General features: G+C 46.8%; 1 protein-coding gene across 2 annotated transcripts in view; it reads left to right on the top strand.

The window, feature by feature from the left end:
• LOC119390334 (probable medium-chain specific acyl-CoA dehydrogenase, mitochondrial) overlaps positions 1–26,773 on the top strand; it is a 142,478-nt gene that overhangs the window by 19,983 nt on the left and 95,722 nt on the right. For both annotated transcript variants that reach the window (XM_037657960.2, XM_037657954.2), the window contains exons 3-4: positions 1,929–2,026; positions 22,837–22,906. In XM_037657960.2, the coding sequence (XP_037513888.1) occupies positions 1,929–2,026; positions 22,837–22,906 (168 nt within the window). The remainder of the gene's footprint in view (positions 1–1,928; positions 2,027–22,836; positions 22,907–26,773) is intronic.

Raw genomic sequence — 26,773 nt, forward strand, 5'->3', positions numbered from 1 at the left:
GGAGCCAAAAATTGTGAAAAGTTCCAACTGAGAGCTATAATCAAGAAAAAATTGGTGTGTTCAAGGTAATGTCACATTAAAGTAGTTGTTAGGAGTCTTATATTGGGGAGGATGGCATAGAATCCTCAAAAATGTTGGAGAACCAAGCAGTGGCACAGGTGCCAAAAGTGAATAGCCACTTGCGCAGCATAGATGTATGAATGAATAGGCTAATTATGAAAGCGTTTGTTTTTTAGTCATGGTTGTTCCCTGAGCCTTTCATATTTGTGGTTGAAAGAATCAGTGTGTATGGCTCGGTCCCATGTAAGAGCCACACTTCACCAGCATGTATTATTGTGTGCCCAAACAACAGTAGACTGCGTACAGCAATCAGAACAACTCATTCGTGCAGCTCCAAGGTTTGTCCACTAGGCATCACGATGTACCAGTTTGTGTGGCTTTCAAATGCAATGTAGCAATATAAATCCTATTCATGTTGCGTAAAGAATACTTGACTCTGTCACTACGTTTGACGGCATTTCCATTTTCACTAGTATCTAATCACACATTCTCACCGGTTATCAGTCCCTTCAAGTGATGCACAAACCTTTCTTTCTCGGGCAGAGCACACTAAAAAGAGATGCCACAGAACATATCTGTAATTTTAGTTTTATTGTATAGTATTTTCTACTTGTAATTTTAAAATTTTATTGTGCAGCATTTTGTATCATATCCCAATGCCTTTATCTCTGTAAAGCCTCACCCAGACATACGCATTGGAATGTGTCAGCTCAAGAAGCCAGGATCGTGTGTAGATGTGCATTGATGTCGAGAACTAATGCTGCTAGCTTTTGGCCCCTGACACTAGAAACCACCGCGGGTATTGTGCATTTGATCGCCCCCGTGTGAGCGTGACAAGGTGAAATCATTTCTGGAGCAGCGTTTTGCGTGACATATAGAGCGAAAAACATTTAGAAGTTGACTCTGCTATTTCCGGTGACCAGATAATGGCACACTACCACAAAGCAATTATCGAGATAGTGGCATCTGGTAGCCATCAAGGAAATAGCTGCTGTTTCAGGTGCCAAGGCAATTGGCCACATATGTGGCTTCTGTTCCACCATTTGCTGCTGTGAAATCCGGCCTTCCACTTTCTTTTTGTGGCTGCAGCTGCCAATCTGTTTCAACGCATATGCTGATAGGGGCTTCATAAATTACTGCCGTACTTATACACACCCACGAACTTGTTGGGAAGCCTTGCATTGCTGTCAGGCTTAGTATTAATGAGAACTAACAGACAATAATGCCTAACACTCCTAGGTTTAAATGCACGTATATACCCCATAAAGTGGACTGGAGGATGACCGCCGCCGTAGCTCAGTGGTAGAGCATCACGCGATATTAGAAGGTCCCTGCCGGCGGCAAGTTATCTTTTGTCCACTTTACCTTCTTCACATTTATATCTTAATTACTAGAAATAACATCCCCTATACTTTCCTTGTCATTATTGTCTGTTATTTCTCATTAATATTGTCTAACAAAGAAAACAAGCCCTTAAAAGTAATCTTCTTTCCTTCTGTCAGGTTTAGTGCAATTTTGCGTTTATATTGATGTACTATTTCCATTGCAAGAAGATGAACTTGGCATTGCAGGCCATGCTCTTTATGTGTTTCGAATGCTTGTTCTTCATATTAAGTGGACCTCTGTCATTGGAGTGCACTCAGCAGATGGACACTTTACAGTAATTTTGCATCCAGCCAAAGCTGACATGTCTCAGAAAATGTCTTGCCTCAGGGCCAATGCCACTGCTTACCTTAACCTGCCATGGTGGCATTTGATGAATTCACTTTAGTCTGAGGAATTGAGCTTATTCCAATTATGTCTGTACATGCCATTGTCTTGTGGTTCCCACAGTGTTAGTGACTGTCTGGCTTATGTCTCTACTGCAGAGCTATCAGATGAGCAGAAGGAGTATCAGAACTTGGCACGGAAATTTGCACGCGAAGAGATCCTGCCTAAGGCAGCGCACTATGACCGCACTGGGGAGGTACGTAGGCCTATTATTGTTTTGCTACATAAACCTTGTTTTGAAAAGGTCACCACCTTCAAAACATTTTTTTAAATTGATTTTTTGGATTTAGCATTTTCAAGCTCCCTGTCCATTGAAGAATGCTTAGCAAAAAGAATTGTGTTATCTTAAGGCGTTCAAGAGTTGGGACAATTTTTCCAACCCCTCCTAGAGGCATGCAAAACCGAAGCTGAAACTTTCTGAATCCACAATACCTGCCATCTTGTCATCTCTCTTTGTATACATATTACCTAATTCTGAGTTGTTTAAGTATGTTCTAAAGCTTTTGGGACATGGTGTTTTCGATTATTTTAAAATTTCCATACAGCACTGCGGCGCTCTGTTGTTTACGTTGTGCGCATTTGCGTTCGGCTGTCTGTGCTTTTTCATGTGCCATTTTGAGCTCTCTGATTTAGTTCTGGCATTTCAAGGAGAAAGTTGCAGTACTCCATGAAATATGGTAAAGTATAGGACGAAAAGGAAGCGTCAACACAAGTTAGGGAATTGGTGCGTAGACCCGCTGTGGAAGCACATGGATGCGAGTCCGCTGGAGATGCAAAATGACTAAGAAAAAAAAAGTGTGCATCAGCTCGCTCAAAAGGAGCGTGTGCCTCTTCAAAGGAGGGCCCAAGCTAAGGGCCTGGTGAATTTTCGACATATTGAATGTTTCTTTATTACATGAACGGTCTGTTCAAATCTTTAAAGCCATTTTTCTCAAAACATGATTTTTTGCATCCCTCAGTTACGCGAACAGGGATAACTTCTCTTTTAATAAAGATTTTCACATAAAATTTTGCGTGCGATTTCTTTATATGTGGAACTGTGCATTTAAGCGCAATAACTTAAATGAGCTATAACTTTTTGTACTATGGCCAATTGTGTGCAATACAAACCTGCCGGATATCAGCTGTATTAGTCTTTTTATGATAACCCACCTTAGCTTAGAGATGTGGTGATTGTGGTGGTTAGGTGCACAGTTTATTGTCCTCTTTACGTACCTACCAAGTTGCGCTTGAATCGAACTTACCCTTTTTTTGTTACGGTTGTTGGTGCAACATGCATATTTTGGTACATTTTGATTTTTATAGACGAAGAATAAAACAGGGCTTAGGACGGGACGAGAAGAAGGCACAGACACAACGCCGTGTCTGTTTCTTCTCGCCCGTCCTAAGCACTGTTTTATTCTTTGTCTACTATGCACCAACCAGCCCAATCAAGCACACTGCTCAAGTTGATTTTTATAAATTTAATTTTTTGCATTTTTAACAATTATATCATTTTAAAGTTTCAAGCTACCTAAGCCCTACGAGCAAAAAGTATAATTATAACTTTCTGACTACAACTGTAAAATTCCTTCTCGACTGTGGTGACCTACCCTAAACACTTTGGGTGAAGACTGCTTCCGTTTATTACAGCTGTGGATTGCAGTGGCTCTGGCTTACACAGCCAAGTGACATATTTGAAGTGCAAACAGGCTCTCATTATGTGTCATGAAGCTCCTAGTTATCTCTACCGAGTGTTATGCCTCTTCCAGAAAGTTTCCCGAGACACTTGTGTGGGCTTCACTTGTGTTCCGTGATGAAACAAAGGAGTAGAGAGAGGAGGTATACATGCTTTGTTTTTTTTGCTACGAAATTTCATATACCAACTAGCTGAATCTCTAACATTTTTACTTTGTATCTTTGGGCTACTAGATGGCAATTAGCTCTTTCAAGTGCCTGTATTCATATCTGCCAACTCTCCCGATTTCTCCGGGACGCTCCCACATTCTGATGAATCCTCCTGATTGTACAGGCACAGCCACAAATCTCCCAAAAAGCAGCCACAACTCTACCACAAAAAGGAAAAAACAAATGACAGCGGTTCTAATATATTGTGTCCTTGAGGAACACCATTTGCAGAGGGCCACAGCACCCTCCTCTCTTCCTCTCTTCTGCAGCCTTTATTCATAGTAGCACAGCTGCTGTGTTTGTGTGGCTGTGCTACTACTTAGTATGTGCACTGCTTATACAATGATACCCTGTTAAATTTTTAAGTAGTAAAATTGCGAAAAAATTTCGAGGTACAGTAATACCTCGTTAACTCGAACTCTCATATCTCGAGAAATCGGCTAAGTCAAAATTTTCCGCGGTACCGAACGATTTCCCATAGGTCCAATGTATTTATTGCCCTTTATCTCGAACTATTTCTGTGCCCACTTTCGGTTATCTCTAAATCTTGACTGAGAGTGGAACAAAAACTACGCCGCCTAACCGTTTCATGAAATACTAGCGGCGAAATGTCATACGTTTCACAAGGTTCGTGCGAGGCTGCCACGCTTATGACATAGCTGACACTGTTCCCGAATGTAAAGTCTGAACCTAGTGGCATAACAACTTTGTCAAGCAACCCCGTGTTACGTCATGTGACGCTATAGACTTGCACAGAGGCAGGCCCTGCAAAATAGCGCGGTTCATACTCGTACAGTAGACTCTCGATAATTCAAACTTGAGGGGACCTCAGGATTTTATTTGAATTATCAGAAGTTTGAATTATCAGAAGTTCTCATAAATATGACTCGGGGCAACACACCAACTAACGCTGTGATGTTTATTGTTTCTCAGTGCCGCAGCAACATCATAGACTGCTCTGCATGATTGCCAGTAAAATTTTTATACATGAGCGATAATACTGGTTTTTGTTATTATACAAGGCATGCACGGGTGTGTAATTAGATGAAATGTGTTGCGTCCCACGACAATTGCTAGCCCCTTCTAATTCTTAGGGCGCTTTCTCGCATGGCATACCGCAAAGGAAGTGACTGAGAAATGTTTGGCATGCGACAGATCAAGGCCAGACTGTACAGTTTTTTTTTTTTTCATCAGTCAGCAGGAGATTACTGGTGCGCAAGGTTCGGCTGGTTTGGCCGTTTTGTAGGCAGGCAATCAGCTTTATTTGCGCCGGTTAGTAAGAGAAAAACGTGAATGTTCAGCTAGAAGCAACAAAGGCAGCAGATATTTCCAGACATGGACAAGCAAAAAGTTTGAATTAACCAAATTTGTGCAGTGAGGCAGTTTGTATTAAGCAACTTTAAAATACATTGAAAACATAATGGGCCAACCAAAAATTTAAGGTTTGTTTGATTAACCGAAAGTTTGAATTATCAGAGTTTGAATTATCGCGAGTCTACTGTAGTTTTGTTTACAGTCAGATGCGATTTCAGTATTTTATTTACAGAAGGCATATCGCGCGGATTTTTTCGTCAGTCGTGCGATGTGGTGAGGATAACGCCGCCAAAGCAAAGCAAGTCACTGATGCTGCAAAGAAAGGTAACCCTAACCAAGGAAGCGGATTCGAGGCTCGAAGTTTCCGGATGTTAAAACGGTGCTGATTGGATTGTGTGGTTGCATTGTGCGAGAGGAGCCCCTTCCAGTCACAACATTGACAGAGAAGGCTGATTCTCTGGACTTAGCGGTGGGCTATACAGTCGAGCCCGACTATATCGAACCCGTTTATATCAAATTATCCCGTATATCGAACAATTTCTAAACACGGTAAATTTACATTGAGAATATATAGCAAAAGTTACTGTTACATCGAACGAAAATAGCAACGACAACAGATATATCAAACTCCATGTGCCTCAAAAGTGCTCCAGCAAGTTGGCTTTCCCTCGCGGTGGCGGGGAAAACTGCCGGCGCCACCCTAGAAAAAGTGGTTCAGACCCGGTTGTGCATGGGCGAACACCCCCCTGCAAGAAATGATCCTGGCCCGCTCGCAGCGCTTACAGCCAATCAGAGGCCGTCGTGCTTTCTCCGAGGCGCGGAGGCGGTAGAAGTGAGCGCCATTTTTTCTTTCTTTATGCTTGTGTGCCTGCTGCTGCCTGTTTTCCTCGAGTCCTCATTCAGCGTGGTCCGTGCTGGTGGTGTTGCCTGTTGGTGCTCTGTGAACTTTATTGGCGTGCTGTCGTCATGGCTTGTGCAAAGAGGCAGAATTTGCCGTTCGCCGCGAAACTCGAAATCATAAAATCATAAATCGTGGGCAGATGTCACGAAGGAGACGATCCAGAACTGCTTTAGGCATGCCGGCTTCCGCATGCCTGGTGATGACACCCCAAATTCCGATGACAGCACTGAAGACACCGCAGCTGTTTCCGCCGAAGTTTGGAGCGAGCTGGCAGAGTTCCCGGGAGCTATCGACGGATCGACATTCGACGAGTTCGTCAGTGCGGACGATGATGTCGCCATCATGGGTGAGCTACAAGATGAGGACTACGTTGCAGACGTGCCGACCACGAGCCAAAGCGACAGCAATAAGGAAATTGACGATGGCCCATTGCCTACATCCTCCGAAGTGATTAGTGCACTTGCGTTGGTCCGGCGCTACTGCGTGAATGTGGAAGGTTGCGGCCTCAGCTGCTTTGACTCGTTGGACAACGTGGAGGCGTGCGTGCTGTCGCAGGCAGCGAAGTCGTTGACACAGAAGAAAATCCAGGACTATTTTGTTCCAAAGTAGGGCACGCAAGTAAGCCACCATATTAATAAAGTACTTTTCTTATTGTTATGTGCCTTTGTGTCATTAAATCCTATAGCGGGCCTATATCGAATTATGCCATATATCGAACTAATAAACGTTTTTTGGCGAGTTCGATATACCCGGGTTCGACTGTACCAATCGCACCTGCAACATCGGCTGGCTTGACCATTTTCTTAAGCGAAAGAACGTGGCGTCACGCACGGTGATCGGGGCAGTGTCGACGCAGCTACTCAAAGGTTGACGACATCAGCCGAAACAAGAAACATGTTTCGCTTGATGCGAAATAATGTTGAGTGCAGCGACGCGGACAATTGCCACATGCGATGCGTTAAAGGGACACTAAAGGCAAATATTAACTCATATATGCCCAAACTCAGAAAAAATTACATAAATATTTTTTTTCACAAAAAGGGTACTTCTACCCTCAAAAGAAAGCACAAGCTCTTTATTTACTGCCAGGTAAACGCAACACTGTTTTTCAAGCCGTCCTATAAATATAGGACACTGGGCATTAGGGGTGCTATGTGCGGGTGTAGTAAGCCTTGAAACATTTCATGTGCAAACCGACATTACACTTCTTCCTCTCCATACCTACTTCCATAAAAAGCACGTGTTTGCCAGGAGAACGCGGTCGGCATTTCACGTGCACTTCTTCCTCTCCATGACTTCTTTCACACAAAGCACGTGTTTGCCCGGAGAAAGCGGTCGGCACGTGGCAGCATGAAAAGCAAGCAATGTCTAGGCTTGCACACGTTGAGAATCAGGCCTGCTTGATGGGCAGTAGGTGGCGCTAGTCATCAGCTAAAGAAATAGCGATGTTAGAGTGCATCAAAGAAGCGTCCTATATGTAGGACACTGGGCATATATGGGTTAAGTCGACGTTGATTGTTGAAATAACAGTCCAGAAACCTCGTGGTGCTACTTTAGTGCCAAGGAAGTGCTTATTTTAAAATAAAATCACGTTTTAGTGGTCCGCATCGCGCTAGTGCACTTCAAATCACCCGCCTGAAAGCGGTGTTTCTCACGTCACTGCTGCCGTGCCCAACGTTGCCTGCCTTTACTGCGCGACGGCGTGTGCCATTCGGGCATCCGGCAACATCACATGCATGCGGCATTTTGTCGAACTTTCTGTCAGAGTGACTTTCACGAGTGTGCAAAACACACGCGGCAGTACGCGATACCGAAACTACCACTGAGGCACGACTGCATGAGTGAAGCAGGGTGCCGGGCGAAGCGCAGTTCGGTGAAAACAGAACCTTTGAACCACACGCGCTGTTCCCCATGGCAACACCAAAGGGGTTCTTTTTTCCATAAATCAAACAGAAACGAACAAGCAGGATTTTATTACTTATCTCGATGCACGGAAGGTTCTTTTTTTTATTGCAGCAAGTTTGATTACTAGTGATTAATTGTAGTCGAACTCTCTCACGTCATCGGGATCATTTCCAAAATGTGCCGCTCGTGTGGCGCTGATCGTGTGATACATTTAGCTTAATTTCTTGGTAAGTAGGGCACTGCTGTTGATAATATTGCCGTTTTAGACGTCATTTAGACATTGAGCTTTCACTCTGACATAAATTGTTATTTGCCTTTAGTGTCCCTTCAAGCAACTCGAGAAAGCTTTGCTATGTGCAAGTGTTACTGAGAGGCAGACCAGCCTTAGTCTATCTTTCTGCACTAAATAAAAAGGCATTGCCAAAAAACACAGCTGGTTGATAGCTCTGGTATGTCATTATTTTTCTTTAAAACCTTTAGGGTCATTCCACGCCAAACGTCCCAGACATTGCGCTTGACCCTCTCCAATTGTATTGTAAAAAATTGTGGACGTTCATATCAGTGCACTATTTGCCCTCCGAAAGTATTTTTTGGAAAAAAAATTTTTCTTGTCTGTTACAGTGATTTGAATTTTGCCGTAGTGGGTGAAACATAGGTTGCGAAAAAATACTCTAAAAAATACAATACGTTACGGAACGCCTTAAATATCTGCTGATTTCTTGAAAAGGAATGGCACTATCTTATTATCACCCATTGACGACCACTACTTTGTCTCACGATGTGCTTTGTGGTGAAGCAATGCTGCAATTCTGCGCCCATTTTGATTATTTTTTAAAAATTCTACGGATATTACAGACAAAATAGGACTATATCACATAGCTCAGTGATTCCACTCCTGCGCCACCTGCGCCAAAGTGCGCCAAATTGTATTTACTGCGCCATCCTGATAATATCGACGAAATTTGCGCCAAACTGCGCCAAAGTCTCGGGTTTGGGGGCGTCTATCACCGCCAATCCCACCGCCGGCGCGTCAGAACATGTGCAGCTCGATCTAGGGGCTACCAATAAAGTCGCAATCATGGACCAAGAATTATTCCGCTCAATAAATAGCGCTCGCGCGTGCGTTCAGAGTAAGCCACGATGCCATACACGGTGCCGACGCAGCTTCTGTTCTGCAAGTCGGCTCGACAGCAAAACGCGCTCTCCGCAGAGGCTCGTGACGTCTAGGCCTATCGGTAGCGAGAAAGTGCGACGGCGATTCATTGGCGGACGTCGTCTGTTCCAGAAACGCTGCTGATAGCTCGTTTCAAGCGTCGCACGGCACGTAAGGAAAGCAATGTTCAGTAATAACTACATGAGTGCCGCTAAAATGTCTGTCACTTCTGTTTCCGGACATCGCGGAATGAAATCTGGGATCGCTCGCAGTAGATACATGGGACAATATCGAATTTTCCTTTCTTCGCGTTTATGGAAGAGCACGCGAACGGTGGAAACGCGTTGACACTTTTCCTCAGATATATTTTATCCATGGATCTTCATCCAGAACAGCTTTTTCGTAATTCCTTCCGCCAGCATGTCCGAGTTTGTAATCACTCTGCGGCAAATACCCCCTAAAAGGCCCTGCCCTTTTGAGCTCACGTGCTAGGGTTCCAATTCGAATTTTTTGCTTGTTTTTTAAAAGTGTCATCTCATTAGTAAAATCATATCTCCTGGTCGGAGCAGCCGCAAATGCGCAGCTGTCAGTAGCGGGCCCGCCTTGCTTTCGGGGGTCAATAGGTAACGGTTAAAAAAACTCAGTTTCGCTTAAAAGTGAAGCAATGAATGCGATACCAAAAAATTGTATTGTGAAACGAAGTAAGACTAGCAGCTAACTCTTTTGGATCCGATCTCGCGTAACTCAACAAAACGCTGGTTTATAAGGGAATATGGCCCCTCCAGGAACCGAAGCGTTTTCTTGCTCTGAGTTCTCTAAACGCGAAGTAAGCGTTGAGAGCACAGCAAGTTTACGAGTCGTCTCCACCTTGAGATAGCGCGCGCAAGCGACTGCGCCCTTCGAAAGATGTGGTCCCCCCCCCCCCCTTCCGCTCCCCTGGCGTCCCTTCATGCTCCTTACGAAAGACGTGCGGGGCGTTTCCTCTCTGTTTGATGAGCAATCGACGGCAGGCCCGCACGCGGAAAGATGTTATCTCATGCGCTGTCCGTGCGGCGGAGACAGACGGCCGGCTAGTTTAATCTCCGCTTCAGCCGCGTTCGTCGCCAGCGCTCGCGAGTTTTTACCCGCGGCTAGAATGCGCGTGGTGATGTTATTAATTCGAACTTTATACGGAAAATTACGGCAACGGCGACGGCAAAAATCCGCCGAGAGTGTCCATATAATTGCTATCGCAAGGGTCAATGTATGGGGCAGATTTTGCGCCCCCCCCCTCTTAGGTGATTAGGGGGGGCCGCCCCCCCTGCCCCCCTGTGCGCACGGCTATGCTCCTGAGATGATTTTTCCATGAGATTTGCAATGAATCGAAATATTTCTAGCCTTCATAAGAGCCCCATAATAATACTCAGGTGCTTGAATGTTAATGCAATATGCTTCTGTATTGCACTCCAGGATGTAAAATTCGCTGCTCCAAAGTGCTCCCAGATGCAAAATTATCTGCTCCAAAGTGCTCCAAGATGAAAATTTTGCTGCTCCAAAGTGCTCCAAAACGGAAATTTTGCTGCTCCAAAAATTGCTCCAAATCAGAAGTCCTCGGTAGCATCACTGCATAGCTGGATAGTTGGCAGTAAGCGTGTCGAAAAAGTATTGAAGTCGATGACCGAGTAGTTTCGAAGTGGAAGGGGCGCAAACATTGAAAAATGTGTGAAATGCTCCACGTTCAGGCACGTGTAGAGTGGTGATGCAGTCCAAGTAAAAATGCACGCTTGGTCTCGTTGGGAAGAGTAAACAAAGGAAATTTATTTGTGAAAGTTTCATCGGAGTGTTTTTTGTTTTTGGCGAGAAACAAAAATTTATGTTGAGCGTTCGAGGCGTGCCTGGGCGCGGGCCCGTAAGTCCGCTTCACTGCGCCGCCACTGTTCCTTGGGGCAATGGAAGTATGCAGCACCCACGCGGGTGGCACGATCGTGTGCTGCTGTGAGTTTTCACGTTGCTGAAAACTTGCAAGCAGTGCATATGGCTGGCAGAATGTTTCGGAAGGGCACTAAAGGCTGCCGGTTAGTAGTCGGAGCAGAGCACGATTTCATTGCCACATCACTGCATGCACACGTACGACAGGCGCAGAGCTTGGGTTGTGTTTTCGATCTCTGCGGAGGTTGCAGTTTTTACTTCCGTTGCCGACGTATGGTCTTCGCCACTTGAAATGCCTGTGTTTCTGAGTAGGTGGTGAGCCTGGCATTAAGAGTGGTCAGTGATGATGGCACGAAAAGGTGAAACGTGCGCGTACCTTTGATGGAGATTGTAGACTCAAACCTTGCTGAGAGCTAAACTTTCTGCCACGCTGCATGTGATGCTTTCAGCCTTGCGATTACTAAGCGAAGGCGATAGACATTTAAAAGGACGAAGTCGCCTTAAAGGCGGCTTCGTCCTTTTGTATATTTATCGCTTTCGGTTTCCGTTGTACAGGCTCTCCGTCTAAAATATGACACGATAGCAGTATACTCACCATTCGCAATGTTTATCTTACGCTCTGCCAAGGGATGCCAAGGCGAACCTTCGAGTGCCGCGTGCTCGCTCGGCGACGCGATCACCGGAGCAAAGTTCACCTCTGCCGAAGATCTGAGCGTAAGAATACGTAGCACCGTTCGGCTCCGAGGCACGAATGGCGCGAGTCACGTTCAAGCGAGCTGCCCATAAAAAAAAGAATTATAAGTGTATTCCCGGTGCCTGTTAGCCACTTTTATTATATAATAATATATTTTAAACGAACCATCACTCGTTTTCCCTGACACTTCGTCGGTGGTACTGCGGAAAGCCGAAGAATGCGTGTCGAAACGTGAAAACTCACAGCAGCACACGATCGTGCCACCCGCGATTGCGCTGCATGCTTCCGTTGCCCGAAGGAACAGTGGCGGCGCAGTGAAGCGGACTTACGAGCCCGCGCCCAGGCACGCCGCGAACGCTCAACATAAATTTTTGTTTCTCGCCAAAAACAAAAAACACTCCGATGAAACTTTCACCAATAAATCTCCTTTGTTTACTCTTCCTAACGAGATCAAACTTGCATTTTTACTTGGACTGCATCACCACTCTACATGTGCCTGAACGTGGGGCATTTCACACATTTTTCAATGTTTGCACCCCTTCCACTTCGAAACTACTCGGTCATCGACTTCAATACTTTTTTGACACGCTTACTGTCAACTATCCAGCCATGTGATATAGTCCTATTTTGTCTGTAATGTTCGTAGAATTTTTAAAAAATAATCAAAATGGGCGCAGAATTGCAGCATTGCTTCACCACAAAGCACATCGTGAGACAAAGTAGTGGTCGTCAATGGGTGATAATAAGATAGTGCCATTCCTTTTCAAGTAAACAGCAGATATTTAAGGCGTTCCATAAAGTATTGTATTTTTTAGAGTATTTTTTCGCAACCTATGTTTCACCCGCTACGGCAAAATTCAAATCGCTGTAACAGACAAGAAAAATTTTTTTTCCAAAAAATACTTTCGGAGGGCAAATAGTGCACTGATATGAACGTCCACAATTTTTTACAATACAATTGGAGAGGGTCGAGCGCAATGTCTGGGACGTTTGGCGTGGAATGACCCTTTACAAAGAGCGAGTTAGGCGCTCCTGTTAAGAAACTGGTCATCAGTGATAACGTTTTTAGACAGAACTGGACTTCTCAGCGGAATTTGTGCAACTTTGCTTATCTCGAAATTTTTTCTGCTTTTTACTACTTTGAGTTCACGAGGTGTCACTCTATGTGGAGTTTTGAGATAGCTGAATTCACAAAAACTAGGGATGGGCGAATAGTAAATTTGAAGTTCAAAGCGAATTTGAAGCGAATAGTAATTTGGTCGAATAATTTCGAATCGAATAGTTCGAATAGTACTCACCACATATTAAGAAAAATTGAGCGTTTTCTTCATGACCCTTGCACAATACTAGGTATAAGTGAATGTCACTTTTAAATGCGAAGCATTTCTTAGCGAACTTCTGTGAGTTTGAGCGTATCTATCTATCTATCTATCTATCTATCTATCTATCTATCTATCTATCTATCTATCTATCTATCTATCTATCTATATCTATCTATCTATCTATCTGTCTAGCCGCCTATGACTTTGTGCTCTCCTGGCCGTTTCGTTAATCGGATGTATACCAAAATTAGTATGGAATAACATGACCGTATTACGAACATAAATGCCAGGTCATAACATAAAAATCATGACATGCATGTCATGAACTGCATGATTTACATTCCACGGCCTTGGGGCTCTTGCGGCCATTCCGTTAATTTCATATATACCAAAACTGGTATGACGTGACAAGAGTTCATGGCGAACATAATGACAGGTCTTAACGTGCAAATAATGACACGCGTGTCATGCGCGGCATGATTTACATGACATGGTCTCGGGGCGCTCGCGGCCGTTTAAATGAATGGATATATACGAAAACTGGTATGATGAGACATTTCGACATGACAAACATAACCGACACGTGGTAACATGAAAATCATGACACGCGTGCCATGCACATCATGATTTACATGCCACGCTCATGACGCACTCGTGGCCGTTTCGCTGGGTTGATATACACCAAAATTGGTATTGCGCGATGTGACTGTGTGATGAACATGAATAACAGGTGGTAACATGAAAACCATGACATGCATGTCATGTATGTCATGATTTACATGCCACGCTCATGGTGCATTCGCGGCCGTTTCGCTGGCTTGATATACACCAAAATTGGTATTGCGCGATGTGACTGTGTGAAGAACATGAATAACAGGTGGTAACATGAAAACCATGACATGCATGTCATGTATGTCACGATTTACATGCCACGCTCATGGTGCATTCGCGGCAGTTTCGCTGGCTTGATATACACCAAAATTGGTATTGCGCGATGTGACTGTATGAAGAACATAAATAACAGGTGGTAACATGAAAACCATGTCATGTATGTCATGATTTACATGCCACGCTCATGACGCACTCGCGGCCGTTTCGCTAGGTTGATATACACCAAAATTAGTATTGCGCGATGTGACAGTATCAAGAACATGAATAACAGGTGGTAACATGAAAACCATGACATGCATGTCATGATTTACATGCCACGCTCATGGTCCATTGGTGGCCCCGCCACGGTGGTCTAGTGGTTATGGCGCTCGACTGCTGACCCGAAGGTCGCGGGATCGAATCCCGGCCGCGGCGGCTGCATTTTCGGTGGAGGCGAAAATGTTTGAGGCCCGTGTGCTTAGATTTAGGTGCACGTTAAAGAACCCCAGGTGGTCGAAATTTCCGGAGCCCTCCACTACGGCGTCTCTCATAATCAAATCGTGGTTTTGGGACGTTAAACCCCAGATATTATTATTATTATTATTATGGTCCATTGGTGGACATTGCGCGGGCTTGATATACACCAAAATTGGTATTGCGCGACGCGACTGTATGACGAACGTAAATTAGAGGTGGTAACATGAAAATCATGACACGCGTGTCATGCACGACATAATTTACATGCCACGCTCATGACGCACTCGCGGCCGTTTCGCTAGGTTGATATACACCAAAATTGGTATTGCGCAGCGTGACTGTATGAAGAACATGAATAACAGGTGGTAACATGAAAACCGTGACATGCATGTTGTGTATGTCATGGTTTACATGCCACGCTCATGGTGCATTCGCGGCCGTTTTGTGGACTCGATATACACCAAAATTGGTATTGCACGACGCGACTGTATGACGAATGTAAATTAGAGGTGGTACATGAAAATCATGACATGCGTGTCATGTACGGCATAATTTACATGGCACGCCCATGGTGCGCTCGCGGCCATTTCGCTAGATTGATATGCACCAAAATTGGTATTGCGCGATGTGACTGTATCAAGAACATGAATAACAGGTGGAAACATGAAAACCATGATATGCATGTCATGATTTACATGCCACGCTCATGGTGCATTCGCGGACGTTTCACTAGCTCGATATACACCAAAATTGGCATTGCGTGACGCGAATGTATGCCTAACATAAATGACAGGTGGTAACATGAAAATCATGACATGCATGTCTTGTATGGCATGATTTACATGCCATGCTCATGGTGGACTTGCGGCCATTTCGCTCGTTTGATATACAAACATAAATGACAGGTTCTAACATGCAAATTATGTTATGCATGTCATGTACGGTATGATTTACATGACACTGTTATGGTGCGCTTCCGGCCGTTTAGATAACTGGATATGTACCAAAATTGGTATTGCATGACAGGAGTGCGTGATGCACATAAATCACTGGTAATGCAGTGTATATACCAGAATATACGTTTCATTGGCATGGTGTATACCATATTGTGCATGCACGCGTGCATGGCAAACATGCGATATATGGTGAACTAGATGCCATGGCATGAATGATTTCATTCGGCTCAAAAATAAGCAAAGCGATGTATGCGGCTCTTTGCTGGCTGCTTCGCATTACATCGATTCCCACAGTGCGTGGGATCTGCCGGATTTTTTGGTTTGAAATGAAGTGGAAGAAACCTTGAATGGGGGGGGGGGGGGTATCAAAATTTGAATAGCAGTAGAGTACGAGTTATAAGTGGTACAACACATTGCAAGTTAAAAATTACTATACTTAGTGCATATAAGCCCATATAACACGCTGTTAAATTAAAAAAAATATCATCAAAGAAATTGCGCGATGAAAACACGGACAGAAGACAAGTACAAAGACAGCGCAACTCTGTGTTTGCGCTGTGTTTGTACTTGTCTTCTGTCCGTGTTTTCATCGCGCAATTTCTTTGATGTCATGGATCACCAACTAGCCCAAAATGCTGCTCTCTTTAAAAAATATGTACACTTTGAAGTGTGGCTTTGCGGCAGTGCAGATTTCTCCTGGCAGGGTGGTTTCACCGTACAGCAACCCGACGCTGCAGTGAAACCACCTTTACAGGGGGTTATGTACGGTTAAACATACTGTGGCGAAGCAATTGGTACTGTTTCACGGTTGCGCTCTCCAGCGGCTCCTAGTGGGTCGTCCTCTTCTAAATGCCGCTCGCGCTCGGAGCCCGTGCTTTTGCCTTGACTGTCGCCATAGTGCATTGTCGCCGAGTGCCGTCCAATAAACAGCTTAACAAATTGGTGGAGAGTGCTGTGCTCCCATTCAATGCCCCTGGAGCTTCGTTCCCGTACTCTGCCATCTACCATGCCCCAAGACGCCGCTCAGCAAACGCCGCCTCCCACACCGACCACATGTCCCGGTGTCCAACGCATCCGCGATCCACCTATCTTCACTGGCGCCGATGGCACCGACGTGGAGGACTGGCTCGCAATTTACGAGCGCGTGAGTGTACCCAACAAATGGGACGAAACAGGCAAGTTGAGCAACTTGGTCTTCTACCTCGCGGGAGTAGCAAGCTTGTGGTACAACAACCGCGCGTCCGATTTTGCGACTTGGTCGGATTTCAAGACCGCCGTCATCAACGTTTTTGGCCGCCCTGCAGTTCGCAAGCTGCAAGCAGAACACCGCTTACGCGAACGAGCTCAGCAGGCCGGTGAATCTTTCACCAGTTATATCGAAGACGTCCTGGACTTGTGTAAGAAAGCCAATGGCACCATGTCCGAGTCTGACAAGATCCGGAACATTATGAAGGGCATTGACGACGATGCCTTCACCATGTTGCTCGCTAAAAACCCTTCCACCGTGGCCGAGGTCATAACACTGTGCCAGAGCTACGAGGAGCTCCGCCGGCAACGTTCGATGACCCGTCGCTCTCCATCACGCGACGAAGAGCTTGCTGGCTTGGCGGCCATACCTGACCAGGCCACGCTGCTGGCAGAAGTGAAGGAAATCGCGCGCCAGTTCTCTCTCCTGGCCTTCGCCCACCCGCCGCACGTTCAACAGTCGTCGACGACCCTTCTTCCTCCCATCCGCCGAGCGATTGAGCAGGAAATCGCGGAGGTGATGCCTGAGTACCACCAGCAACCTCCGGCTCCTGCGCCGCAGAGTTACGCTCAGGTTGTCGCCAGGACGCACCAGGCAATCCCTGCGGCTGCACCGTTGAGTTACGCCGAAGCCGCCACTAGACCTCCGTCCTTCGAAGCGGGCGTGCCGGCTACGTATGCTGCCGTCATCCCTAGGCCCCGACTGCAACCCACCTTGCAGTCATTTCAGCAGCCGCCCCGTCAATCACATCCTGCGACGTGGGTGGGACCTGCCCCGGCGAACCGATGGCGCACACCCGACAATCGGCCCATCTGCTTTGCATGCGGTTATGCCGGTCACGTGGCCCGTTACTGCCATCGCATGCAGCCGCCTCGAGTCGCGTCACCCACCACCAGCCAGTCCAGCCGTGCATTCTACGACCCGCCTATGTCGCCGACGTCACGCCCAGCTCCATCCACTCGCCGCTCTCCGTCTCCACGCCGTCGCTCACTGTCACCAATGCGGCCACGTTCTGTCGCACGAGAGCAGGAAAACTAGTCGTCGCAGTCCACGAGGCAAGGGCTGCGACGCTATCGAACTGTAAAAGCCCTCGGCGAAGTCCATCGAATGTCATAGACGTGTTTGTGGACGGTGTTCGCGCATCTGCCCTTGTCGACACTGGAGCCGCCGTATCAGTTATGGACGCAAAACTTAGCCGATTACTTCGAAAAGTGACGACGCCACTTTCTGGGATGTCCCTTCGTACCGCCAGCTCCCAGAGTATTAGGCCTACAGCAGTATGCACTTCTCGCGTCGTCATTCAGGACGTTCTGTACGACGTCGAGTTCATCATAATTGCTGCATGCTCCCACGACGTCATTCTGGGGTGGGATTTTCTCTCCCGCCACAACGCCATAATTCACTGCGCACCAGCCGCCCTCGAACTCTCACCGTTCTCACATTTGACGCCGGCAGACAGTCCATCGGCATCCACCAAGACCCTCGTCAAAGACGATACCAAAGTTCCTCCAAACTCGTCGACGGCTGTGCCAGTTTACTGCGCCGGTCTCTGCGACACCATTGCACTCCTTTCGCCATCTGACTGCGTTTGCACCAGGAAAGGGTTGCTGGTACCTTTCGCTACCGTGCAAGTCACTCAGGGTAGCACCGCTATTTTTGTTACCAACCCATCCCCACACATTGTTACATTGGTGCGAGGGGAATGTCTCAGCAGAGTGGAGCCCCTCGAAGACGCACAAGTTCTGGACGCACCCGATGACTCGCACTGCACCAGTTCCCGTACCATCAGTGCCGTTTCCACGTCTGATTCCTCACCCGCGGATGTATTTGGTCCCTCCATTGCTGACAACCTTACGTCGGTCCAGCGTTCCCAGCTTCTGTGCCTGTTGGAAGAATTTCGTTCTTCTTTCGATGTCGGGCAAACTTCTCTCGGCCGCACGTCCGCTGTTACGCATCGCATCGACACTGGCACCCAACCACCACTGCGGCAACGTCCATATCGCGTGTCTCCCACAGAACGTCGGGTAATTAATGAGCAAGTCGACGATATGCTTCAACGCGATGTTATTCGACCCTCGGACAGCCCGTGGGCGTCTCCTGTTGTTCTCGTTGCCAAGAAGGACGGTTCTGTGCGCTTCTGTGTGGACTACCGAAGGCTCAACAAGATCACTCGGAAGGATGTTTATCCGCTGCCGCGAATCGACGACGCGATTGACAGCCTCCAAGGAGCAGAATACTTTTCATCTCTCGATTTGCGCTCGGGGTACTGACAAGTACCCATGGCTGATGACGCTCGACCGAAGACAGCCTTTGTCACGCCCGACGGCTTGTACGAGTTCAACGTCATGCCGTTTGGTCTGTGCAATGCGCCCGCGACCTTCGAGCGCATGATGGACACCGTTCTGCGCAACTTGAAATGGCACACGTGCTTGTGTTACCTGGACGACGTCGTCGTTTTCGCTCCGGACTTCTCCACGCATCTTCAACGTCTGCGGCATGTTTTGACGCATTTGACCAACGCCGGCCTCCAACTGAACCTGAAGAAGTGCCGATTTGCAGCACGGCAGCTGACAGTCCTAGGCTACGTCGTGTCCAAGGACGGAATCCTTCCCTATCCGGCCAAGCTTCGGGCCGTGGCCGAATTTCCCAAACCTACGTCCGTCAAAGAACTGCGCAGTTTCGTAGGACTGTGCTCCTATTTTCGACGTTTCATACGCAACTTTGCCACCATCATATCGCCGCTGACGAAGCTCCTTGGAAGTAACGGGCCCCTACATTCGTGGTCGTCCGAATGCGACAACGCGTTCGCAAAGCTCCGTCGTTTGTTGACGTCTCCTCCCATACTACGCCACTACGACCCTACGGCCCCAACGGAGGTACACACGGACGCCAGCGGTGTAGGCCTCGGTGCTGTTCTTGCGCAACGCAAACCAGGGTTCCCCGAATATGTCGTCGCCTACGCAAGTCGTACGCTTACTAGAGCCGAGACCAATTACACTGTCACGGAAAAAGAGTGCCTGGCGATCATCTGGGCCCTTACAAAATTCCGACCTTATTTGTATGGTCGCCCATTTGATGTCGTCACCGATCACCACGCACTATGCTGGCTGTCGTCATTGAAGGATCCCTCGGGCTGTCTCGCCCGCTGGGCACTTCGCCTGCAAGACTACGACATCCGCGTGCTGTACCGCAACGGACGCCAGCATGCTGACGCCGACGCCCTCTCGCGCTCCCCCTTGCCTGACGACAATGCCCCCTGCTCAGTATCTCACACTGCTGTTTCTTCTATCGATGTTCACACCATCGCTACGGAGCAGCGCAAGGATAAATGGATCGCCTCGCTAATAGACTTGCTCACTGATCCGTCGACAACACCAACCACTCGCGCGTTGCGTCGTCAAGCCCACCATTTCGCCATTCGTGACGACCTACTGCACCGACGCAATTACAACGCCGACGGCCGTCAGTGGCTACTTGTGATACCCCGAAGTCTGCATGCTGAAATATGCGAGTCCTTCCACTCTGACCCGCAATGCGCGCACTCTGGGGTATCCAAAACTTACCACCGCATTCGACAACGATACTTCTGGCGAGGGATGTACCGCTACGTGCAGAAGTTCGTCCGCTCCTGCCTCGATTGCCAACGCCGAAAACCTTCAACGCACGTGTCACCAGTCGGTCTACAACCATTACCTTGCCCTAACCGTCCGTTTGGGCGCGTGGGCATCGATTTGTATGGACCACTTCCTCTGACGTCGGCTGGTAACCGTTGGGCCATCGTCGCCGTTGACCATCTAACGCGATACGCCGAAACCGCTGCGCTCCCAGTGGCTACAGCGCGTGATGTTGCCTCCTTCCTGCTACACCGATTCATGCTGCGTCACGGTCCACCCCAGGAGCTTCTCAGCGATCGAGGCCGTGTCTTCTTGTCGGAAGTCGTCGAAGCCATTCTCAAAGAGTGCCATGCTGTTCATCGCAAAACTACTGCTTACCACCCGCAGACCAATGGCCTAACCGAACGCTTCAACCGCACGCTCGGCGACATGCTCTCAATGTACGTCGCCGCCGATCACACAAATTGGGATGCCATTCTGCCCTTCGTCACCTACGCCTATAATACCGCCCCTCAGAGCACTACTGGTTTTTCACCCTTCTTCCTGTTGTACGGAAGGCACCCGTTGCACACCATTGACACGATACTACCCTACAAGCCGGATCCATCTGATTGTGCGCCTATTTCTGACACAGCCAGGCTTGCTGAAGAGTGTCGCGAGCTTGCAAAGGCCTTTACAACGCACGAACAAGAGCGGCAGAAGAGCCTTCGCGGTGGCACCACCACTTCTGAGTCCACGTTCCTCCCCGGAGCGCTCGTATGGCTATCGGTCCCGACCACTGCAACCGGCCTCTCTTCAAAACTACTGCCGAAATACGAAGGCCCCTACCGGGTTGTCGAGCGCACATCCCCGGTCAACTACCTGATCGAACCCATCGAACCAGCTTCGGACATGCGCCGTCGAGGGCGCGACATAGTCAACGTGGAGTGCCTCAAGGCCTACTATGACCCACTCATAGTAACGAGCTGTTAGGTCGCCGGACGGCTCCCTTTTCGTGCCCGGGGTAATTGTGGCGAAGCAATTGGTACTGTTTCACGGTTGCGCTCTCCAGCGGCTCCTAGTGGGTCGTCCTCTTCTAAACGCCGCTCGCGCTCGGAGCCCGTGCTTTTGCCTTGACTGTCGCCATAGTGCATTGTCGCCGAGTGCCGTCCAATAAACAGCTTAACAATACATATATTCGTTCATTTCGAATACTTCGAAATTTTGAATAATATAAATTCGTATCGAAGCGAATTCGAATACTTTAATATTTGTCCGAATATTCGCCCATCCCTACAAAAAACATATGCATAACCATGCAGAAGAGACAGTTCAGCCAAGGAAAGCGTAGGAGACGTAAATTGTTGTCTTTATCTGTAGTGTTTTAATTATGATGTAAATGCAAATCAATTAAAGTGGACCCTTTGCTGTCAATGGGATCGGAACCCACAACCTTCGAATTAAGCATCCAATGCTCTACCAAGCAAGCTAAAAATGAAGGTGCTTCCCCGTCCACTTCGTTGGGTATTTCTGTACGTGTAATCCGTGGGAGTGTTAGTCAGCGCCGCTCATAGCCAAGGTGACAAGTGTTGAAGCTTGGCAGACTTTTGCAGGATAGTTGCTGCAGCTGTTCTTCTGACCGCGAACCAAAACTTCATTTCATGTGTGGTGCCCTTGGTTTAGCTTGTGAGTGCAATCTTTTCTGCGCCCGATCTCTATGCTGTCTTTGCCAAGCTTCCCGCGATGCCATGCTGAGTTGCAACCTGTGCGCTGTGCCTAACAAGTGCTAGCTGTCTCATCGATAGGGGCCGCAGACGATTAAAGTTTGATGCCGAGTCGACGAAACGTTTAGCAATTGTTGCATTTGGAAGGAGTGACTTGCATTTTCAATGAAAATGAGGGCGTGGATGTGCAACACTCGAGTGGTGGTTTGTAATACACTGTTTTCGACATCGTACACGCACCCGAAAAATCAAAACGTGCAGAATTGCAATTGCCATTTGACGTATACTAGCTCCTGTGCAGTAGGGTCCACATAAAGGAGGAGGTCCCAAAACTTAGTGACTTTCCGCTACGGCGCTTGTTTTTTTTTTTGCCTGCATTCATTACGTCAGCACTGCAGGTCCGCGGACGTTAATTGTTCAACATTTGTGAATTGAAGTGGATGCAAATTTACACCCTAGTTGCATGCCTTGATTGTCAGAATAGCGTGGCTGCCATTTCGTCATGTTTTGCACACATGCAGCCTTTGAAAAATGTTGTTTTGGTTATATTGTGGATATTCGCGACTCTGGTGACTTGCGTTATAAGCAGTCTACGCTTGTGTATAGGGGTGTTTTGCTATGTCATTTAAAAATTATGTTCAAGCAAGAATAGTTGGGATTCTCTGTCGGTTTTTATGTGGGACACACCCCGTAATATTTCCTTTATTTTTGATAAAGTGGACTGTTATTCCATCTCCTGCCGGTTTGCCTAAGGCATGTCTTGCAAAGCTCTTCTAACTTATTGCTAACTAGGTACACATTGAAATTTGGCATTCTGTTTAGAATTACGATTTTTTCAATTAATCAAGACTGATTGTGAACTTAGTGGCCTGCTGTTATTTGAATGCATTTCAAAGTAGTGTGTTGGTATGTTTTGGCTGAGGCCATCACTGTAATTATGGAGCTGTTTATTAATTAAAGTACTAGACAGATCCAGGGACATTTTTAAATTTCGTATGTTTGATGATTCTTGTCCAGTTGTATTTTAGAAAGACATTTTATATTCTCTGTGTGCAGTTTCCCTGGGACATTGTCAAGAAGGCCTTTGAAGTTGGTTTGATGAACCTTTCCATTCCTGCAAAGTATGGTCAGTGCTCACTTCCTTCTCTCTTTCATTTAGTTGGTAGGGATTCAGTGTCAGTATTTTGGGTGCCAAGGTACAGACACTCTCAGTGGAAGGATTGTTTTAAAACCGCTCCGATCCAAGAGCCCCTACCCAAGTCATGCATGCAATGCAAGACAGCCGTACTAGAGTGTACTAGAACAGGGTAGTGCTTGGAATGAGCTTCGAAAAGTGAAGTTAAAACAGGGTCAAGCCGCTTGTGGCGCTGCGATCTTTAGCCTACAGTCTGTTGTCATTTAAGAGTTGCGCATGGCTCTACCAAAGTGGTGCAGAGTTAGAATGCCTGCTGCCCGTAAAAGACCGACCTGGGTTCGACTTGCAGCTGTACATGGTGGTGTTTTATTTTTAGTGTCACTTGTTTTCTTTTTGTTTTTAGAACTAGCTTCACTTCCTACGTATTGCTACAAAATTAACGTGAAATGTCAAGTAAAATGCAAGAAATTTGACAGTGAGTGTAATTATTCGCAGCGCTACCGCGTGAGATTCAACAACGTAAAGAAAAGTGTGGCCTGTGAGATTTTTGCAAATAGGAGGCTTGGCCTACCTGTGTTTGATGCGCTGCCCTCGGTTGCCGGCCGCTGGGTCGCAGCAAAAGAAAAACTGAAAGTGGTCGACATTTGGTCGGCAGGAAACTGTGAAGGTTTGAATACTGCAATAGCAGAGCCAAATCATAGTGTGCGACGTTAAGCAATGAAATTTCTTTTCCGGCAGTTGAATAGAAGGCCGTTGGCTTGTGTGCTTACTGCGCGCTTTATGGTTTTGTTGAATCCCGTGTGGTAGCACTGCCAATATTTACGCTCACTGTCAGGTTTCTTGTATTTACTTCACATTTCGCGTTACTTTTCGTGACAATGCGTAGCAACTGAAGGTAGTTTTAAGGAAAAAAAAGAAAAAGAAAACCAATACAGCTGTAACAAGTGGCACTAAAAATAAAAACTCCATCTGTAGCTGCAATTCGAACCTGGGACTTTTAAGGGGGGACGCGGGTCTTAGAATAGTAAAAAATGGACAGAAAATCAGTTTTGAGAAAAACGCACTTTAGGCATGTTTGCACCCCTAAGCAGCTGCCCTCAAAATATTATCGCCGATTTCGCCCGGGAAATGGGTTAAAACTTATTTTTAAGACGCCACGGGAGCCGCAAAATGCATCTCAAAAGGCAAAATTTGTTCAAACTTCCCGCGCGCGCCGCGGGCGCAGCAGCTGGCTGATCGCCGCCATCTTTGGCTTGTTTTGAAGCTGTTTTCTTTGTGTACATTTTGCGGCGTTTCAAAATGGCGTCGCTGCAACAGAACGGCCGCTATCCGCGCTTTTCCGAAGGGTGGTTGTAGAACGCTCATTGGCCAGAGCGCGCGCGCGCGAGGCGAGCCCCTTCTCTTGCGCCTCCCATTGGCTGGCGCAACCCGAGGCGGCCATTTTGTTTTTGTATTTTTGTTTTGCGCTCACGGCTGCCGTGTTGCCGGTGTCGTGTGCTCGTGTGTTGTTACAAGTGTCATCTTCCTCTGCTTACGCTCGCGTTCGTGCGGCCCGCCGACACACAGTTACCTTATTTTGTGCTGGCACATCCGGAGATTCTCGTGTAAAGAAGACGCGCGAAGCGTACGAGGGCGCGATGCCGAAACTACTTGTCGCTACCGGAGCGTCGAGTCTACGAGAACTGCCCGGTTCCCCTTGGTCAAGATGCAGCCATCGGATCATTAGGCAACGCTTCAGTGGCATTCGAAACCGCGTTCGTATGGCATACTATGCGGGACTGCCGAGTGCGCGGGAAATACGGCGACGGGAGGAGTGCTTGGCATCGCAGCGCGCAACGAAGCAGCGGAAGTTCAAGCTGAACGGCGGCAAGGAAAATGGCACAGAATTTATCCGCGTGGACTTATCCGTGATAAAAACGTTCTTTGGGCTTGTGCTTCGTTCCGAGTACGGCTCAAGCAGTGACCTTTTTCAAGGCAGAGGGTATAGGCTGCATTCAAAGCCTGTGCTTCATTATCATAGGTGCGACTCGCGCGAGAAGCGTTTCTCGTAGAAGGTAGCTGGTGGTAGTGGTGCTAAAATAATTAATGTCATTTGAAGTGAAATGCATTAAATTAGGGCCACAAATACTGTCGGCAAGGGTGCAACGGTAGTCGCTTCAACCACGACCTGACAGAGCAACACCGAAATTGCAGAGACGCCGTGTTACACTTTGGGAAATTGATTTGTGCTCCACAGCCTTGAGAAGGTTAAAAACTGACATTGGAAGTTGCAAAAGGAGCACTTATACAGTAGTGACACCAAGCACAGACTTTCAAAATTACACAAACCAGCAGGGGACCCCGAGTACAGCCCTTGCCTGCTGTTGAGCCAAGTGCTATTGCTGGACAATAATAACTGATTTTTGGTTTAATAAATAACCCACGTGCTTTTTAGACTTAATTTCTCTGTCTATTTTATTTGCCTGTTGCAAAGCCACATTCATAGACAAATTTTGTATTTCTTTAGCTTGCAAGGAATTGGTACAGGCCTATGAATTGCTAAAGGTGGAGTTTATCACTCTGGTACTGGGTGCACTATGTGGCTTTATAAGAAGATTTTGCCAGTACATTGGCAGGTCATGGTCACATATTTGGTATGGCTGTTCTCGTGAAGAAGAAACCTATCAAATGATATAACCACTAGTGCTGTGGCTGCACTTCCACAAAAGTTACAGTTGTCTGAAACTTCAAATGCGTTTTTCTCAGTTTGATATTTTTGCTCAACGCACTCAGCCTTACGGGGTTTTTTTCCATGTTGTTGCTGAGTAAAAATCACAAATTTGGTATCATTTTACTCGTATTGAAACGATCTGGGGGGTGATGCTATTTCCATTACTCTAGCACCATTTTACAAATTTTAATTAAAGATACTAATGAGAGTGAATCAGAAAAAATAACCACCAGTGAGTGTTCATCTGTTTTCTGACCTTCACAGTCTTTTCAAGGGAATAAAAATAGCATCACCCCCTACAGCATGATCTGGGCATTGGGCCCATGCACTTACATATTGGTTTTAATAGGTCGAAATTGCCTAAAAGCCCCGTAAGAAGCAGGCACTAATTATTTTTTCGAACCTCGAGATCTTTTCAACTAGTGCAGCTATTAAAAAACTAATTACATATTTGAAATCAGCATAAAAAACTGGTCAAGACAGTGAAGTTTAGTTCATATTGACTCAAAAATAAAGAAAAAATTTTAGGATCCACGTCCCCCCTTAAGTGGGAAGCGGGCATTCTACATCTGCACCACTTTGGTGGAGCCACGTACAACTCTTCAACGACACATTGCAGGCTACCGATCGCAGCACCATATGCAGCTTGACCCTCTTTTGGCTTCACTTTCTGCGCATTGGTGCTGCGGCCGTTCCGAGCACTCTCCCTGTTCTGGTACACTCTAGCCATACCATTCACATGCCTTTGCAAATATCTTGCTGCTTAAACAGACAGTGCACTTGATACAGTTATGATTCCATAAATCCTTATGTAATCCTGTGCTGTAACAAGAAACCTTTGTCATTAAACTATGGCAAGCAGCAGCATTGTTGTTTATCCAATTTTATGTTCTGTTTGGTACCCAAAACAGCACAGTTGGGTTGACTCCAAGATAGCCACAGTTTTCCTTCAGCAATCTATGCGAACTTTGGCAGTTCATTCATGAAAGAGGGTTCGGGATCAGACCTCATCTCAACCTTATTTTGTGATTTCAAAGCTCGCTTCTTTTTGTGGAGTGCCTTTTGTGCTTGCAATACATAAAGATGTTCCATCAAGAAAGGTAGCTCAAAGCCACCTTGAGCCTTGCAACTTTACCAACCTAGCCTCG

Source organism: Rhipicephalus sanguineus, chromosome 1 (assembly GCF_013339695.2).
Source record: "Rhipicephalus sanguineus isolate Rsan-2018 chromosome 1, BIME_Rsan_1.4, whole genome shotgun sequence".
NCBI classification, from domain to species: domain Eukaryota; kingdom Metazoa; phylum Arthropoda; class Arachnida; order Ixodida; family Ixodidae; genus Rhipicephalus; species Rhipicephalus sanguineus.